General features: G+C 37.8%; 1 protein-coding gene across 3 annotated transcripts in view; it reads left to right on the top strand.

Moving 5' to 3' along the window:
• RNF17 (ring finger protein 17) overlaps positions 1–17,952 on the top strand; it is a 115,302-nt gene extending 97,350 nt beyond the window's left edge. For all 3 annotated transcript variants that reach the window (XM_060394510.1, XM_042255122.2, XM_060394509.1), the window contains 10 exons: positions 1,257–1,376; positions 3,314–3,394; positions 5,395–5,520; positions 6,634–6,690; positions 8,665–8,781; positions 9,928–10,096; positions 11,796–11,931; positions 13,778–13,967; positions 17,221–17,320; positions 17,779–17,952. In XM_060394510.1, coding sequence (XP_060250493.1) covers positions 1,257–1,376; positions 3,314–3,394; positions 5,395–5,520; positions 6,634–6,690; positions 8,665–8,781; positions 9,928–10,096; positions 11,796–11,931; positions 13,778–13,967; positions 17,221–17,319 — 1,095 coding nt within the window. In that variant the 3' untranslated portion in view covers position 17,320; positions 17,779–17,952. The remainder of the gene's footprint in view (positions 1–1,256; positions 1,377–3,313; positions 3,395–5,394; positions 5,521–6,633; positions 6,691–8,664; positions 8,782–9,927; positions 10,097–11,795; positions 11,932–13,777; positions 13,968–17,220; positions 17,321–17,778) is intronic.
• The last annotated feature ends 1,481 nt before the right edge of the window (positions 17,953–19,433 follow it).

Raw genomic sequence — 19,433 nt, 5'->3', positions numbered from 1 at the left:
TAACAAACTTAGACAGCCTATTAAGAAGCAGAGACATCATTTTGTTGGTAATATAATCAAAGCTATGGTTTTTCTAGTAGTCATGTACAGATGTGAGAGTTGGACCATAAAGAATGCTGAGTGCCGAAGAATTGATGAGTGCTTTCAAACTATGGTGCTGGCGAAGACTCTTGAGACCCTTGGACAGCAAGGAGATAAACCAGTCAATCTTAAAGGAAATCAGTCCTGAATATTCATTGGAAAAGACTGATGCTGAAGCTGAAGCTCCAGTACTTTGGCCACTGATGCAACGAGCTGACTCATTTGAAAAGACTCTGATGCTGGTGGCAACAAAGGATGAGATGGTTGGAGGGTATCACTGACTCAATAGACATGAGTTTGAGCAAACTCAGGGAGATAGTGAAGGACTATCCTGGTGTGCTGAAGTTCATGGGGTCGCAAACAGTTGGACTCGGCTTAGCAACTGAACAACAATGAGGATTGAATAGGTGGAGCATAGAGGATTTTTAGAGCAATGAAACACCCTGTGTTTTCACAGTGTCTGTCCCATAAGGTGTATACCACTAAATGAACCTTGATGTAACCTCAGTGGACCTTGATTATGATGTATCCATATAGGTTCATGATTATAACAAATTACCATTGTTGTACAGAATGTTACAGTGTGAGAGGTGGGATGGGAGGTGAGGGACTATGTGGGAAATCTCTGTACCTTTTCTCTAAATTTTGCTGTGAACCCAAAATTCTTTCAAAAATGAAGTCTTTAGAAAGTTACTTTACAAAAAAGGTTGAGGATCACTGGATGATTTAAAAACAAGTTTCTTTCTCATAGAACTTCTCAGAACCTTTGTTATGCATGTGATTCTCCAAGAAGGGAACAATACATGCAGTTTCTCAAACTGAAGCTGTCTGAGGAAAACTGAGAATTTGACAAATACTCTTTCATTAAGTGGAAATTAGGATTTCTAAAATGCTTGGAAAAACAAAAGAAAAGATTTAAACATCCTCCAAAAAATTGGTTATTCTCAAGAAAAAATGTTCATGTGTAAGAAAACTTTTTGACAGTGAGGTTTGATAACACTCTGGGATGAGGAAATAATGATGTTACTTTTTTGTCTGGAGATTGTTAAAAATCTAGATTTATCTTTCTTTCTGGAATATTTTCTTTTTAATAAAGAAATAACAGAAGGAGTCCCTTCTGTCCCCTAGTTTTTAGTAGTAAATTTTAATTACAAGTTTTATTTTTTCTATGTTAGGTACAATATTTAGATCATGGATTCACTGAGAAGATTCCACAGTGTCATCTTTATCCTATTTTACTGTATCCTGATACACCCCAATTTTGTATTCCTTGTCAGCTCTATAACACCGTACCTGTGAGTAAACAGTGATTTGTAGGGTGGTTAATTTTAAGTACTGCCTTTTTATTAATAATAAATTTTAGAAATTGGAATGTGAAATGAAATTATTTCAGTAAATAATACAATACTTAGAAATAAGCTTACTAAAGACAACTAAAGGGTGTTTATGAAGAAAACTACAGGATTATACTAAAGGATATAAAAACATTAAATAAATTTAAGAGATATAATTTCTTCATAGATGAGAATTTTATTTGAAATTATTGATCTTTAGTTACTGTTTCAAGAAATTGGAAGCTGGAGCAGAGAAAGGAATAGCATATTATCCCTTGCTACATAACAAATTAAGCTTAAAATTTAGTGATCTGAATCAACAATAAACTTTTTAAAAAATTCGTACAGTTTTTATGGTTCAGGCATTGGGAGCAGCTTAGCTGAGTGGTTTTAGCTTAGCATCCCTGGTTACACAGCAGCAAAGATGTGCACCAGAAATGCAGATCCAAAGAACTGACAGATAAGGATCTGCTTCCAGATGTTCACTCACAGGGCACTGGCACTAAGCTGGGACTTCTCATGGGCTTTTGGCAGGAAGCCCCCGTTCTGGCTATGTGAACCTCAACATAAAAGGTAACAGTCGCTTCCCTGCTGGCTCAGAAGTAAAAAATCTGCCTGCAGTGTGAGAGACTTGGATTCAGTCAGTGGAGGGGAATGGTTACCCGCTCCAGTATTATTGTCTGGAGAGTTCCATGGACTGAGGAGCCTGGTGGGCTGCAGTCTGTGGGATCGCAAAGAGTTGGACACGACTGAGCGACTAACACTTTGACTCTCATTGTAGTCATTATACAAACATTGCATTGACATGTTGGTCTTTTTTTTTTTTTTTAAGTTTTATAATTTTTTTTTTTTTTTTTTTTTTAGGGCTTCCCTGTAGTTAAAACAGTAAAGAATCTGCCTGCAATGCAGGAGACCCAGGTTCAATCCCTGTGTTGGGAAGATCCTCTGGAGAAGGAAATGGCAATCCACTCCAGTATTCTTGCCTGGAGAATCCCATGGACAGAGGAGCCTGGTGGACTACAGTCCGTGGGATCACAAAGAGCTGGACATGACTGAGCAACCAGCACCATCACTAAACATGCTTTTTTGGGGGGTATAAGTTTACATTTTTAAATCATAAAATGCTTTAAGAGAATAATATTTGAGGAGGCTGATATAAATTATTAGTTGCTTTTTTAATTATTTCAATTGGAGGCTAATTACTTTACAATATTGTAGTGGTTTTTGCCAAACATCGACATGAATCAGCCATGGGTGCATGTGTTCCCCATCCAGAAACCCCCTCCCACCTCCTTCCCCATCCCATCCCCCAGGGTCATCCCAGTGTACCAGCCCTGAGCACCCTGTCTCATGCATCAAACCTGGACCGGTGATCCACTTCACATATGATAGTATACACATTTCAACACTACCCTTTCAAATCATGCCACCCTCACCTTCTCCCACAGAGTCCAAAAGACTATTCTCCATATTTGTGTCTCTTCTGCTGTCTCGCATATAGGGTCATTGTTACCATCTTTCTAAATTCCATATATACACTTCAGTATACTGTATTGGTGTTTTTCTTTCTGACTTACTTCACTCTGTATAATAGGATCCAGTTTCATCCGCCTCATTAGAACTGATTCAAATGCATTCTTTTTAATGGCCGAATAATATTCCATTGTATGTATGTACCACACCTTTCTTATCCATTTGTCTGCCGGTGGACATCTAGGTTACTTCCAAATTATTAGTTTCTTAAGATTTTTTTTTTATTATATACCCATGATTCTCTCTGCAAACTGCCTGTATTTTGTCCTCCTCTAGTGTTCTCTGTTTATGGCTACTTTTGTGTATCTTCATTTACTTTCTGCTCTTATCTTGTGAAAGAACCTGAGTTTATTAATCTCAAATAGGTTGGGAATGTCTGGCAACCAGATGCAGTAGAACTCCTTCAGGAGCTGCTTTCAAAGAGAGAAGTGGAAATTCACGTTATGGTAATTTGTATTTAAAGTATGTATCATTGATTTAGTTTATCTGTCATAAAGTGTTACAGGTAACATAATCTGTGAGGTTTTTTTAATGAAGAACTATGTTCCTATGTGATTGTAAACTACTCATTAATATAAAAGAAGTTGGCACTTTTGTTCTTAGGCTCATTTTAAATAAAGCCAATTTTGAGAAAGTTCCTGAGAACTTCCCAGAAGCAAGAAAGTCAGTAATTAGGAAGATCCCTTATTAACAACTTACTTTGACATGGGAGGAAATGAAGCTCATGATAGTTTTCAAGATGGTGCTGTGTGTGCACTATGTTAGGTGCAGGTAATTCTCTTCATCAAAGGCCTTGTCTACTTAGTGAAACAGTGAGACACAAGACAAAAACGTGAAGACTTTACACCATAAAGAACTTGCTGGGAACTGGTGACTGGTAAAAAACAGTGAAGTGTAATAGGAATGTAGGAATGGGAAAGTCAGTGAAGTTCTCCTGACCAAGGAAATGCAGTGTTCAGGTAGGCACAGGGACAGAAATGAACATGTCTTGAGGAGATGTGTTTGCTAGAACAGTGGAAGTTTTGTGAGGAACAGTGGTGGAAATAGCGTGTAGGAGAAGCAGATATCAGTCAGGAGGCCCATTGGAGGTTCCTGAGCAGTGAGGTAAAGACAAGATTAACAGGGATCTTGTTTGAAGATTCCAAGATATAAAACAGTAAGGAACTATTTCTCTACAAAAGGTGTGATGATAGGCTGACAAAGATCTTAAAAGAACAACGGACACAAATAAGATGGTGGAGAAGCCTGTACGGTTGTTGACAGCCTGTGTGGGCTGTCATGGAGGTCCCTCAGAAATGGTACTGTTGAGTTTATGCAGGTGGCTTACTTTGCTGCTTGGCTTAGCCTTGGAGAACAGCCGGAGTGTACCAAAGGCCCTCAATTTCTCAGAAACCATGCTGGTGCTGCCCGCATCCCTGCCACCATAGCTGACCTCCCCCAGAAGTGCCACTCTGCCTGACGACTGTTGGCACTGACCGGGTGCTTCTTACCTGCTGGACACTGTCTTTGGCCTGCAGATGCAGCAAGAGTCAGAGTCCAGTCTTCGTTGAGCTTCCATTTTAGTGATGGGAAACAAACAAAATATATACACACACACAAACACATATAGGGAGGGACAGGCAGGGGAGAGATGACATTTTAATACAGTGGTCAGGGAAGACATCCCTAAAAGATAAAACTTGATTAAAACCTTTAAATGGTGAGAAGAGACACCGTGTGGATAGCAGAACAGTGCAGAGAGCTCTAGGCCAAAGATGCCTGGAGCATTCATGGAGCGGGAGCAGACTGGGAAGGAGCTGGAATGGGAAAGCTGCAGTGGATGTGATCCGACCCCATGTTGTGCTGTTTTCATTCTGAATGGTGGAAACTGGACAGGAGAGAGAGGTATAAGCAGGAGATCTGCTGGGAGATCAGTACACCAACTCAGCAGAGACCTGAGTTTGGACCAAGTTGGTATCAAGTGAGGGATGGTCAGCTCATCACTCAGGTACGTGTTAGGTACCTGATATCTGTAAATGGACCCACGAGTTTTAAAACCATTATATGACTCCTGGACTTGTTGATTTCTTCTGATTCCTGCCATTTGGGGATTTTTAACTAAATTTCATTGATTTACCCCTGAGCATACTTTATCTTTCTCCTTGTACTTACTATAAATTATTAGTATCATCTAAAGATGATGTATAATATATTATTTTCTGATAACTAGAAAACTCTCTACTTATAGGCATGTAGATGTATTTTATAACAACCAAAGTAGTAGAATTATTGCTTCATTATCTGCCAAAATACCAGGAAGGAAATTTTACAGAATGAGTCACTAGTCAAACAAGTAATACTGTGATTGTCAGAAGTCCAATTCCATTTTTCCTGAATATAAGTTTTAATCTTCGGATTTTTTAGTAATGTTTTTATAGTAATGATCTCCTTTATTGAACTTAAATAGGAACTACCAGAAAATCCATGGGGGAAATTACCTATTCATCTCTATTTTGATGGAATGTCACTTTCTTACTTTTTGGCACACCATAAATATTGTACTTTTGAACAATCTGAGGAAATACTGAAGGAAGTAAGTAAAGTATGTTTCTGTAAAAATCTATAAAGTAAAATACGGTTAAAATTTGTCATATTTTGTCTCATGCCTCAAGTCTTCCATATAGTCCTACATGTCTGATTTGTTAAGAGAGCCTAGAGGATTTGTAATTCTTTATTGAGAAAGCTTTATAAATGTCCTTAAAAAAACTTTTCAATTGCACTAAAATTCACTTGTTATTTCTGTATCTTCAAACCTAATAAGCAGCTCATGTTCTCTGGCATTGTTTGAATGCAGATGTGAATGATAAAATCATAATGAAATTTGCTGCCAGAAATCGACTCCCAAGATAAAATGTTTTTTCCCCATATTTGATATTACAACATTTACCTCATTTTGCCTACTTGTAGGAACTCAGAGCCAGATTTTAAGCTTAGCTTCAGTAAACAGCCCATTCCAGTTGCCTGGTGCCTCTGTGTTTAATATCTTAAAAAAAAATTAGCCTGTTATAGATATAGTTTCATATTGCAGGCTGCCACAAATGTTTTATCGAAATAGGGTACACACCATAAATAATAGCATGAACATTTTATATAGCAAGATACTGTTAGACTTACAGTTCACTTATTAGGTTTTTGAATATTCATTTTATCTGTAGTACACAACCAGACAGTGGGTGGTCAGTGCAGTGAAGGAAATTACTTTTTTCTCTCAAATGGAAAACTATTACATAACTTTGTACACATAATCCTTACAGCCAGCTATTTCTGTTGAGCAGAGAAGTGTATGGTTTGTGTGCGTGTGTGTCCCTGTGTGTTTGTGTAAAAGTGTTTCATCTGTTAAACGGGTTTTATAAAGATCATTTAGTCTTTGCCAGATGTATGTACTCTTCACTGTGGCCATTTAAAATCAAAGGTAAGAGCTCCCACTCTTAAAAACTAATTACAGTTGTTGACATGCTTCTGACATAATTTGAGGATTCTTCTTGTTGCAATATTAAATTACTCAAAACACTAAATTTTCCCATAGTTAAGCGAAAATGAATGCCAACAAGAACATGCGCACAGTTATTGTGGGATGAAATATGAAAGTGTCTTAAAACAATATTATATAGATAAAGTTTTCATTGATAATACTATATTATTTCAGAATCCAACAGATTACAATAAAAAGTATGAGGAAGAGAGATGGGAAATAAGGTTTGAGGTAAGTTTCAATCTAAATATTTTGAAATTTTGGATACTTCATCAATACAAAGAATCTCGTTCAAGATGAGGAAGTAAGCATTTTCTTCTATAACAGCTTTATTGAGATAATTTATATACCGTAAAATTTAACTTTTTAAAGTGTATAAGTCAATGGTTTTTTAACATATTCACAGAGTTGTGTGGTCATTATAGCTACCTAATTCCATAATGTTTCATGTCAAAGACAAGCTCCACACCAGCAGCAATCACTTCCTACCTCCCTCCACCCCCCAGTTTCCTGGAAACTGTCTCTGTGGGTTTGCCTGTCCTGGATGTTTCATTAGAAAGTGAATTACATAGTACATAGTCCTTTGTTACTGGCTTTCATTGACCATAATGTTTGCAAGGTTGAATCATATTGTATGTGTCCTTTTTATTGTTGAATAATGTTCCTTTATATGGATACACCACATATTGTTTATCCATTCATCAGTTGATGGACATTTGGATTGTTTTTACCTTTACAGATAGTAAATAAAGCTACTATGAACATTTGTGTACAAATTTTTAAGTGAATGTTTGTTTTTACTCCTCTTGAGTATAGACCTAGAAGTGGAATTACTAAGTCATGAGAATTACACAGTCATATGACTGTTTACCATTTTAGGAAACTATGAAACTTATCCAAATGACTACAATAGTTTACTTTGGTACTAGTATTGTACAGGGTTCCATTTTCTCCATATCCTCACCAACACTTGTTATCTTGACTTATTTCCTAGCCATCTTTGGATAGGTATGAAGATCAAGTCCCTTATCACACATGATTTGCAAATATTTCTCTCACTCTGTGGGTTATCTTTTCACTTTCTTGATGATATCCGTTGAAGCGCCAAAGTTTTAAATATTGGTGAAGTCCAGTTTATCCGTTTTTATCTTTTGTCACTTGTGCTTTTTGCTGTGCAGAAAGTGTTTTGATAAGTAAAATTTTATGATTTAAAAGTAGAATTTAATTCCTATAAGGACTTTCCTGGTGGTCCAGTGGCTAAGACTCTGCACTCACAAATGCAGGGGGCACTGGGTCAATCCCTGGTCAGGAAACCTAGACCCCCACATGCTGCATCTAGACCCGGCCCAGCCAAATAAAAAAACTTACAAAAATAATTTCTATAATTACAAAAATAAAATATGCTTGTTGTAAAGTGTTTTGTAACAAATCAGTAAAATTTTAGCAGTGGATAGTCACTTTTTGCTGAGATCAGCTAAGTGGTTCAGGTATGTTTGTTTTGCTACTAGTTTGGAATCGTTAATATAATAAGTGAGTCTACAAATTTGAATGTGATTATTTTACTATTTATACCAAGTACCATATTCAGGATTTTTATAAGTTAATAAAATTCACCTATATTTTTATATATATTTGCTTTTAACAACTGCTGACTGCCGTGATCCTCTTTGGAATCATATAATTTTTAATTATTCTTTATCCTTTTATAGAGCTTAAGGGAGAGCACACTTTTCTGATGATTTTTAACTTAAATCTTCTTTTGGCATTTCATATATTATTTTAGTTTTTATTATAAAATACATACTCTAAAAATGAATGCAATACTACAGAAATGTGAAAAGGAAAGAAGTTGCCCCCTTTCTACACCTCAAACACCCCAGTCCCACTGAGCAGTGTCAGTTTGATAACCATTCTTCTAAAATGTTATGTGTATGTGTAAATATAATAATAATATGTAAAAAAACATTCCTGTGGTGGGGGAGGGGGGTGGTTAACATCTTTTTTTTTTTTAGGCAGGAGACAAAAGCATTCTAAAGATCTTTTGATTGCTTACCACATTTTGGTCCTGCTACAACAAAATTGTTTTGTGACAGTCTCAGCTAGCTTTTTGTTAAGAAAGTAAACTGGCATTGTTATGAACTTTAATAATGTAGTGGCTTTCTGTAATAGTCATTCTGAAATTTGAATTTATTTGTGCTGTTTTAGGATTTGCTTTTGCCTGAAACAGAGACTCCTATTTTACCACCATATTTGTCTTCATCTCTGCCTCCCCCTGAGGAACTCTATGCTGTTCAAGTAAAGCACGTTGTCTCACCCAGTGAAGTATGTAATTTCAGTAACACGGTTGGTTATGGTCTTAACTCTAGGATGGATTCTTCACATTTCTATCTTCCTGACTTTGTTAACAATTGCTGACCTCTAGTTTACCTACCCTATAGTTTCTTCTTCAAACACTGTTTATACTTAGTAAGGCAACTGTTTCTTAATCACTTTTGGGTTTTCCCAGTAACGTATAGCTCTTTAAATGAAATATTTAGGTTTTTAAGTTTGAATTTACTGCCACCGAAGAAATCTCAGACATCTCATTCCCCTGTCCTCTTCCTACATTGAACTTAATTAAGTACTCTTTACCCTGCTCTGTTTTTTCATACTATTTATCACCTTCTAACACACCACCACTTTCTTTACTATGTCTGTTTACATCTCCCTACTAGAATGTAATTCTATGAAGATAGGGATTTTTGTGTTTTGGCCACTGGTGTGTCCCTGGAATACCTAGAATACTGCCTGATACATAGTAGGCACTCAATAAATACTGAGTGAATAAGTACACTAAAGAAAATTCAATTACATATACTTAACTAACAAGAGAAAAAGAAATGCAGATTAAGTGGCAGAGCAGTCCTTCAGCTGTTTTTACACAGTTAACTATTCCTTCACAAGCGATGAGGATTTGCTCCGTAATTTCATCAGAGAACATAGTAGTGTAACCTATTGTTGGTTTTTATAATGATTTTTAACTAGTTATTATTGTTGCAGAACAAATTACCCCAAATTTAGCAGCTTAAAACAACACACATAAAAGTCAGGAATCCAGGGTCTCAAGGTTGCAGTCAAGGTGTGGGAAGAGGGGTGTGCTACTGCAGGATCCAATTCCAGAGCTTGGTGCTGGGCTTCTGCTCTGTGGGCCTCTCCTGGGCCTGCTAACATGCATGTGCGTGCCCCTTGGTGGACCAAGCACCACCAAGGCAGAGGCCACATCTTTTACAGTCTGAGCTCAGTAGTCACATACCATCATGCTATGGCATTTTTCAGCCACAGAGAACAAGTCTGGTTTGATATGAGGACTTAACTCTATAAGGACCATGGGGCCACTATTGGAGGCTTTCCTGCAGTACTTTTGCCCATATTATGAATACTGAAAGTTACAGAATTTGAATGTTTTTCCCTTCCCTTCCCCCAACTCAGGTATATATTTGTCTTGAATCTGTCGAAAGTTGTAGTTTGTTTAACCAGCACAGTGACACAGAAGACAGTGGAGTCGGCTGGGAATCTGAGTCGGAGAGCCTAGAGGAGGCACTGCGGAGGTTCAATAAGAATATGGAGACATTCCCTCCTCTGACAGACTTCAGAACAGGTACTAGTCTTTCAGGAAAGTGGGATTCCTAATGAAATCATTGTTTTGTTTCAATGCTGATGAGATTGAGTTGTTTCTAAGGTTAACTGGTATTTTTATTGCCCTCACTTTATACGCTTGGCCTCATGCCTTAGGGCACTTTGATTTTCCAAAGTTCAGGCTGCCTGTGGACACTTGACTGCATGAAGATGGCTTTTCTGAGCTTGAGGTTTTGCCAGTAGCTCAAAATTGTGAGTTGTTATTTAGACCTAAATGGCACTTAATTTCATTACAAGCCACCTAAATAGAGAATTTTGGTGTGAGGGCAGGGGAATTCACATTGTGTCCTGTCCTGTCAGGATGGACGAAATTGTGCTTTTCCCCTTTCTAATATATATTACCATCCTTTATTAAATACATGGGATTCTCCTACTTGGAAAATGCATTTCATTACCTGTGTTGACAGTTCCTGAAATACTGAGCGGTGTCTGTACATTTTATCCATGTCATGTATAGAGGTGCGTTCATCCTTGTAGTTTGTACTTATCAGAGGATACTTTAGCAAAGGAAAGCTAGAGCCTAATGTCTTATCTGCTACTTAATAAGATTTTAATCACTTATGACCCATGTTTGGCTGATAAACAACACTTGCCCTTTTCCCTGCCTGGAAAGTTCTGGAATGTATATAGCAAGACCTCTGCTCTACTTTCCCCTACCGCAGGTCTTCTTCCCTGCTGCTCTTCCTCCCGCACCCCCCAACCTCCCTCCCCTGCCCTGCCCTTCTCCACCACCTCCTCTCCCTTGCCTCCTCTCCTAGGAAGGGGCACTGTGAGCAGGAATACTTTGTACTGCAGTGTCCCTAGCTTTTGAGGAAGGCAACTTGCATGAGTAGGTGCTCATAAATATTTGTTGAATGAGTGAAAAAATAAGCTCATTATCATATTTTCTTTTAGTAAACTAATTTATAGTCTAGAAGAAACAGTTCCTTCCTTGTGTTCTTCTCTCAAGGGAAGTTACACAGTCTGTGCATGATACGGTAATTCACAGAGCTATCTATCCATATATTGTTTGTGCATTTTTCTATAGTTATTGTGGAATTAAAGTTAAGTATGCATATGTGAAAGTTGATTCATAAGCAAGTACCTATTAAATACGTATGGAATCTATATTAAAGGAGTTGAATAAAGAATCTGTTTGGGTAACATGTTGAGGATATATGGTCAGAGTGGGTTGGGAGTATACGGTTCAGAACCTTATAAATTGCAGTCTAAGAAGTTGGTACTGCAAACAGTTAAGATGCCATTGAAAAATGTTAAGCTAGAGAGCAATGGAATTGCACTGGAGGAGGGGAAAATTAAAAGTAGGATTAATAGAACCCATTTTACTATCCTTTGCAGAAGACAGCTGCCCAAAAGAAAAAAATTGGGGGCATATAAGAAGTGGGAGGAGTGAGAGAATGGTCTAAGCCATGGGAGGTAGAAGTAGGAACTCTGAGAATGGGATAAATGTCTTTCTTCAAACATTTTCCTAATTTAGGAATTAGGAAAAACAGGGTATATAAACAGAAAAAAGAGCACAAGCCAACATATGGCTGTTGAGTGTTTAATTCTGAGTAACAGGTATATGGGGATTATATCTTTGTACTTTACTGTATTTCAAAGCATATATATTTTTAAGAAAATAAAAGGCAATGTAATTTTCCCTTTTTCTGTCTTTTCAGAAATGCCTTGCCTTGCAGAATATGATGATGGCTTATGGTATAGAGCAAAGATTGTTTCCATTAAAGAATTTAATCCTCTAGCTGTCCTGGTGCAATTTGTTGATTATGGATCAACTGAAAAGCTGACAGTAAACAGGTTAAAAAACAAAAAAGTAAACTTAAACTAGGATTCTTAGTTCTGTGGTTTTTTTTTTTAATAATTAAAAAGATTTTACTTCAAAAAGCTATTTTAGAGCTACTTTCGGAGTTTGTTTTTACTCTAAAAGTTATTCTTTATTGTGATAAGATGTACATAACATAAAATTTACTGTGTTAAAGTTTTTAAAGTAAAAAAAATTACCGTTATCCATTTTTATACAATTAATTGACATTAAATACATTCACAGTGCTGTACAACCACTGCTATTGTCCATTTTCACAACTTTTTCATAATCCCAAACAAAAACTCTGGACCCCTTAGTAACATTCTGTTCCCTTTCTCTCAGCTCCCTTGAGTCCTCTTCTACTCTCTATATGAATTTACTTAAGTTCTTCATACAAACATAATCATACAATAGTTGCCTTCTTATGTCTGGCTTATTTTACTTAGAATAACGTTTTCAGAGTTCATCCACCGTTGTAGCTTGTCAGAATTTCATTACTTTTACAATTAAGTAATATTCCATTGTACATGTACACCACATTTTGTTTATTCATCTGTTGATGGACACTTGGTCTGTGAATAACACTGTGGTGAACACTGACATAAAAAGATCCATTTAAATTCCAGCTTTCAACTGTTTTAGGATATGTACCTCAAAATGGAATTTCAGGATCACATGGTAATTTGATGTTTAACTTTTTGAGGAAATGCCAGAGTTTTCCGTGTCAGCTATACGATTTAACATTTTTACCAGCAACACACAGGAGTTCCATTTTCTCCACATCCTTGCCAACACTGTTATTTTTCCAAGTTTTGTTATTTATAATTATTTTTTAAATAATGAGATAATATGTATATAAAATCTATCATCTTAACCATTTTTAAATGTATAGTTAAGTAGTGTTAACTCAATTTACATGGTTAGTGCAGCCAATCTCCAGAACCCTCATTTTCAAAACTGAAACTAATATTGTACCCATTAAATGATTCCTCATTGTCCCTTCATCCAGCCCATTGGCCACCATTCTGCTTTCCACCTCTATGAATTTGATTATTGTACGTATATCTCACATCTTTTTATAGCTGGCTTATTTCACTTAGCATAATGTCAAGGATCAACCATGTTAGAAGTTTCTTCCTTTTTACGGCTGAATAATATTCCATCATATGTATTTAACACATTTTATTTATCCACACACCCGTCAGTGGATATTTGACTGTTGTGAATGATGTTATGAAAATGGACATACAAATATCTCTTTACAACCTTGATTTCAGTATACTGAGAAGTGGAGTCACTGGATAATATGCTTATTCTCAGTATTTGGAGGAACCACCAAACTTCCCCAGGAGCATTTTACATTCACACCAAATGTCCAGCGGTTCCAGTTTCTCTCTATATCCTCACCAACACTTGTTATCTTCTGGGTGGTATTTTGTTTAATAGTAGCCATGCTAATGGGTATGAGGTGATATCATATCATATGGCTTTCATTGGCAATTTCCCTGATGATTAGTGATGTTGAACATCTTTTCATGTGCTTGTTGGCCATTTACAGCTCTTTGAAGAAATGTCGTTTTTAACATGAACATATATTCTCTCATTCTGCAAGGTGCCTTTTCACTCTATTGATTGTGCCTTTTGCATAGTTTTAAGTTTTGATATAATTGAATTTTCTTCTTCTGTTGCCTGTGCTCTTGGTCTCGTATCAAAGAAATCACTGCCAAATCCAACATCATAAAGTTTTCCCCTAATTGTGACATTCACATTTTTTTTAATAGGGTTTTTTTTTATTCTTTAAAAAAATTTTTTTTAATTTTAGAATTTCTTTTGTGACAGACTGCGTCAAATCCCTCTTCATCTTATGCAGTATCCAGCTCGAGCCATAAAGGTTCTCTTGGCAGGGTTTAAACCACCCTTGAGAGACGTAGGAAAGACAAGAATACCATATTGTCCAAAGTGGAGCATGGAAGCATTGTGGGCCATGATAGACTGTCTACAAGGAAAACAGCTTTATGCTTCTTCCATGGTAAGTATTTGTCTTAACTGACCAAGATTCTTTCGAAGCTATTTCAAGGATCCCTAGTAATTTTCTAAAGTGCTTTACATGTAAAATGCTTTAAAGTTTATAATTCTGTAAATACTATAGGATTAATTTTACGGCTGGTGCAAATGATGTCTTAGTTTTATATAATTTATACTGAAGCTTTTGATTAGCCCTGCAATGATATAAAATATCAGGGATGTAATGACTAAGATAAAAAATGATCCAGATAAATATTCTGTAATTAAAGAACGGATAAGTCAATGAGGTTCTCAAGGCAAGAATACTGAAGTGATTTGCCATTCCCTTCTCCAGGGGACCACATTCTGTCAGACCTCTCCACCATGACCCGTCTGTCTTGGGTGGCCCTAAACGGCATGGCTTAGTTTCAGTGAGTTAGACAGGGCTGTGGTCCATGTGATCAGACTGGCTAGTTGTCTGTGATTGTGGTTTCAGTGTGTCTGCCCTCTGATGCCCTCTCTCAGTGCCTACCTTCTTACTAGGGTTTCTTTTACGTTGGATGTGGGGTATCCCTTCACGGCTGCTCCAGCAAAGCACAGCCACTGCTCCTTACAGCAGCTGAAGTCAAGTGGGCCTTAGGAAGCATCTCTACGAACAAAGCTAGTGGAGGTGATGGAATTCCAGTTGAGCTATTTCAAATCCTAAAAGATGATGCTGTGAAAGTGCCGCACTCAATACGCCAGCAAACTTGGAAAACTCAGCAGTGGCCACAGGAGTGGAAAAGGTCAGTTTTCATTCAAATCCCAAAGAAAGGCAATGCCAAAGAACGTTCAAACTACCGCATAATTTCACTCACCTCACACATTAGTAAAGTGATGCTTAAAATTCTCCAAGCCAGGCTTCAGCAATACGTGAACCATGAACTTCCAGATGTTCAAGCTGTTTTTAGAAAAGGCAGACGAACCAGAGATCAAATTGCCAACATCCGCTGGATCATCAAAAAGCAAGAGTTCCAGAAAAACATCTATTTCTGCTTTATTGACTATACCAAAGCCTTTGACTGTGTGGATCACACTGTGGAAAATTCTGAAAGAGATGGGAATACCAGACCACCTGACCTGCCTCCTGAGAAATCTGTATGCAGGCTAGCAAGCAACAGTTAGAACTGGACATGGAACAACAGACTGGTTCCAAATACGAAAAGGAGTATGTCAAGGCTATATATTGTCATCCTGCTTATTTAACTTATACACAGAGTACATCATGGGAAACACTGGGCTGGAAGAAGCACAAGCTGGAATGAAGACTGCCCGGAGAAATATCAGTAACTTCAGATATGCAGATGACACCACCCTTATTGCAGAAAGTGAAGAGGAGCTAAAAGCCTCTTGATGAAAGTGAAAGAGGAGAGTGAAAAAGTTGGCTTGCAGCTGAACATTCAGAAAACTAAGATCATGGCATCTGGTCCTATCACTTCATGGCAAACAGATGGGGAAACAGTGGCTGACTTCATTTTTCTGGGCTCCAAAATCAGCCATGAAATTAAAATATGCTTACTCCTTGGAAGAAAAGTTATGACCAACCTAGATAGCATATTCAAAAGCAAAGACATTACTTTGCCAACAAAGGTCCATCTAGTCAAGGTTATGGTTTTTCCAGTAGTCATGTATGGATGTGAGAGTTGGACTGTGAAGAAGGCTGAGTGCCAAAGAATTGATGCTTTTGAACTGTGGTGTTGGAGAAGACTCTTGAGAGTCCCTTGGACTGCAAGGAGATCCAACCAGTCCATTCTAAAGGAGATCAGTCCTGGGTGTTCTTTGGAAGGACTGATGGATGCTAAAGCTGAAACTCCAATACTTTGGTCACCTCATACGAAGATTTGACTCACTGGAAAAGACTCTGATGCTGGGAGGGATTGGGGGCAGGAGAAGGGGACGACAGAGGATGAGATGGCTGGATGGCATCACCGACTCAATGGACATGAGTTTGAGTGAACTCCAGGAGTTGGTGATGGACAGGGAGGCCTGGCGTGCTGCGATTCATGGGGTCGCAAAGAGTCGGACACAACTGAGCAACTGAACTGAACTGAATTCAATGAGGGGAACGTGTAAACCACTAATAGAAGTAGAATGAATAAAGTGTGAATCAAACAAGTACAGGTATTTGCGGGTGAGACGCAGGGAGAAGCGGGAATGATTTCTGTCTGAAGAGACTGGAATATGGTATTTGAGCCCCTGCCCAGTAGAGTACGACAGGTGAGAAGTGACATTTAAACTGCGTCCTAAAAGTTGGAAAAATTAGAACGGAATCGTGGTCAAAATCAGAGAAAGTGGTTTTCATGGTACTCATAATTACACTAATTTTGAATTGTTTAATGTAATAGAACTGTATGAAAAGGTTCAAATAAGAAAATCCAGGTCATGCTCAGTATTAATATGCCTTCTACTTTAGAGGCTTAGACACAAAAGGGAGACCCACAAACTCTGACCTGTACCCATGTTTAATAACAGCTGTTTTAAAACTGGAAAATTAATCACCAAAACTGCTGTTTTTAAGTGTCATAAAATCTAGTATTTATATATTTTATGTATTATAAAATCTAATATTTTATATATTTAAATATTATAAAATCTTCTGGAATGACAACACAAGTGGTGCAGCAACTGTCCCTTTAGATGGAAACATGTTCTTCAGTTCAGCTTCATCCTCACCACTATTGTTTCGCCCAACTTGCACTGATTTGAGGACCTGAGATTTGGGGATTTCTGATATATTGGCTGTGGCAAAAATGAGCTCTTAATGAAGTAGTGCTGTTACTAGAAAGTGCTTTTTGAAAACCTCTGTACATATCACACTCCTCTGTGTGCAGTAAAGAGCTTATGCAAGGTTTCTCTCAAGAAACCAGTGAAAATACTAGCAGACCAAGTAAGTGTTCTTACAAATAAATGTGTATTCACCTCATGAACAACAATCGAAATGTGGTGTGTGCATAAAGGTACACTTTATGTGTACAGTGCAAATGAATTTTAACAAGGAAGATACCATGAGAGCCCACTGGCTCAATCCAGGAAAACTTTGGGGATGAGTTACATTTCAAATAAAGTAGAAGACGGAAAGAATGGAATTTAGCAAGAAACCATCACAGATACCTTTGAAAGGACATAGTACCAATTTATAAACAAACGTAGAGAATGCCTTCTCTCTCTTGCTAGCTGTAGGAGGAAACAGGCAGCAAAGACATGATGGTATTTTCTTGACAAAGATCTTTTCATTTTAGGCTCAGGTACCAGAACAAATGGTGACTTTATATGAAGATAAACAGTATCCAATTCATATGTCATTAGTAGAAATGGGGCTTGCAGACCGAGATGAATGATGTAAGTACCATGATTTCTTGTTCATCCTTACAGTCAGCTTCAGGCACAGCACTGACACAGCAGAGATTCACGCTGTTTCTCAAAGGAATGACAACCAAGCTCAACAAGAATCTCTCGTCTAGATTTCTCCTTAACAGGCCCTTCTATACTACTGAGTGTCAGTATCAGAAAGGTTCCATAGTTGTGAAAATGCTGGGACCAAACAGCTGTCCTGATTGTTCATGGTACCAGATAGTTTCGGGGTGTAAGGAGGAGAGCAGCACTGGAAATAATTCAGGCTCGTAACTCGTACCTCTGCATATGGTACTACTGGACAACCAGTGTCCTAATAACAAAGATCATTAGGGTTAATCAGTAAACAGCTCACACTCTATCCATTCACAGAAGTGTAACACACGATTTAGTAACTAGATTTGAACATTAAGCAGAGGTTTAAAATAACACATTCTGTTTTTCAGGTATACAGTACAGAGCATCTGTAGAAGCCCAGAAGAAGGTTTTACAATGTAGACCATTTCAGGCTTATTTCCTTCACCTGTTCTGCAATACTGCTGGGCTTTTGTTTTTTTTCCTTACGTGTTGAACTGTTAAGAACTGTTTGAAAAAAGTTAATAAATATTTGCTTTCAAGTATTTACTTATTTTAATTTTTAAATATTTTAGCCACATTAGGAAAAATATTTCCTATATATTCAGTTTAAGAAATAAGACAGTGTCAGCACAGGTGTAGGTGGCTGTTCTACCCTTCCCCAATCATTCTCTTACCTACAAAGGAGGTGAATACTGTGAATTTGGCATTTATTGTGCTTATATACCTTGGAGAAGGGTATGGCAACCCACTCCAGTATTCTTGCTTGGAGAATCCCATGGACAGAGGAGCCTGGTGGGCTACAGTCCATGGGGTCGCAAAGAGTAGAACATGACTGAAGCGACTTAGCACGTGCTTATATATGTCTTTATAATTTTACTGTATATGTAAGCATCCATAAACAATATACAGTTCTGTATATTTTTAAGTGTGTGCAGTATCACACAGTTGCCTTTCTCCCTACTTTATTTACAGTCTTTTATCCATACTGATATGCATAGCTGTTTTATTCACTTGCATTGTTACATCCCTCTATGCACATCATTTATTCTGTTAGATCTTTGTTACCAGTTTTTTCTCAATTATTCTACAGTAGGACCCTCTCTGTACCTATGAGTGGTTTTCTAGTGAATATACTTACCTCAGGACTTAGTAAATTCCATTAGTAATTGTATTTCAAACTAACTCTACCATTAGTAATCTTGAGTTCCTTGCTGACATGCAGTGTGGCCAGACCATTATTTGCCAGTTTATACTACTATAAAGAGATACTTCATTTTTGTAATATGCATTCACTGGTTTAGTTGCTTGTTTATTGCTCATTCGTATCTTTTGTAATTCTAACTAGTAAGGCTTCTTAATGTATTTGGTTTATTAATCCTTTGTCAGATATGTGTATCTTTTCCTAGTCTGTGACTTTTCTTTTTGGGGTATCTTTGGACAAACTTTTGACTCATTAACCTTTAAGGTTTATGCTGTGTCTCATTTAAAAGTCTTTCTCAAGAGTGGACCTTGTGATCTAGGGGTTAGAATTTGGCACATTTACTGCCGTGGCCTGAGTTCATTTTCCTGGGTTTGGGAACCTGAGATCCCAGAAGCTGTACAGCGTGGGCCCCCCAACCAGAAACAAAAATGGCTTTCTATCCTGAGGTTCAGTTCAGTTCAGTCGCTCAGTTGTGTCCGACTCTTTGTGACGCCATGAATTGCAGCACACCAGGCCTCCCTGTCCATCACCAACTTCCGGAGTTCACCCAAACTCATGTCCATCGAGTCCGTGATACCATCCAGCTATCTCATCCTCTGTCGTCCCCTTCTCCTCCTGCCCCCAATCCCTCCCAGCATCAGAGTCTTTTCCAATGAGTCAACTCTTCGCATGAGGTGGCCAAAGTATTGAAGTTTCAGTCCTTACAAAGAACACCCAGGGCTGATCTCCTTGCAGTCCAAGGGACTCTCAAGAGTCTTCTCCAACACCAAGTTCAAAAGCATCAAATCTTTGGCGCTCAGCTTTCTTCACAGTCCAACTCTC

This window comes from Ovis aries, chromosome 10, assembly GCF_016772045.2.
Source record: "Ovis aries strain OAR_USU_Benz2616 breed Rambouillet chromosome 10, ARS-UI_Ramb_v3.0, whole genome shotgun sequence".
NCBI lineage: Eukaryota > Metazoa > Chordata > Mammalia > Artiodactyla > Bovidae > Ovis > Ovis aries.
This window is presented reverse-complemented; position numbering and strand designations above follow the sequence as displayed.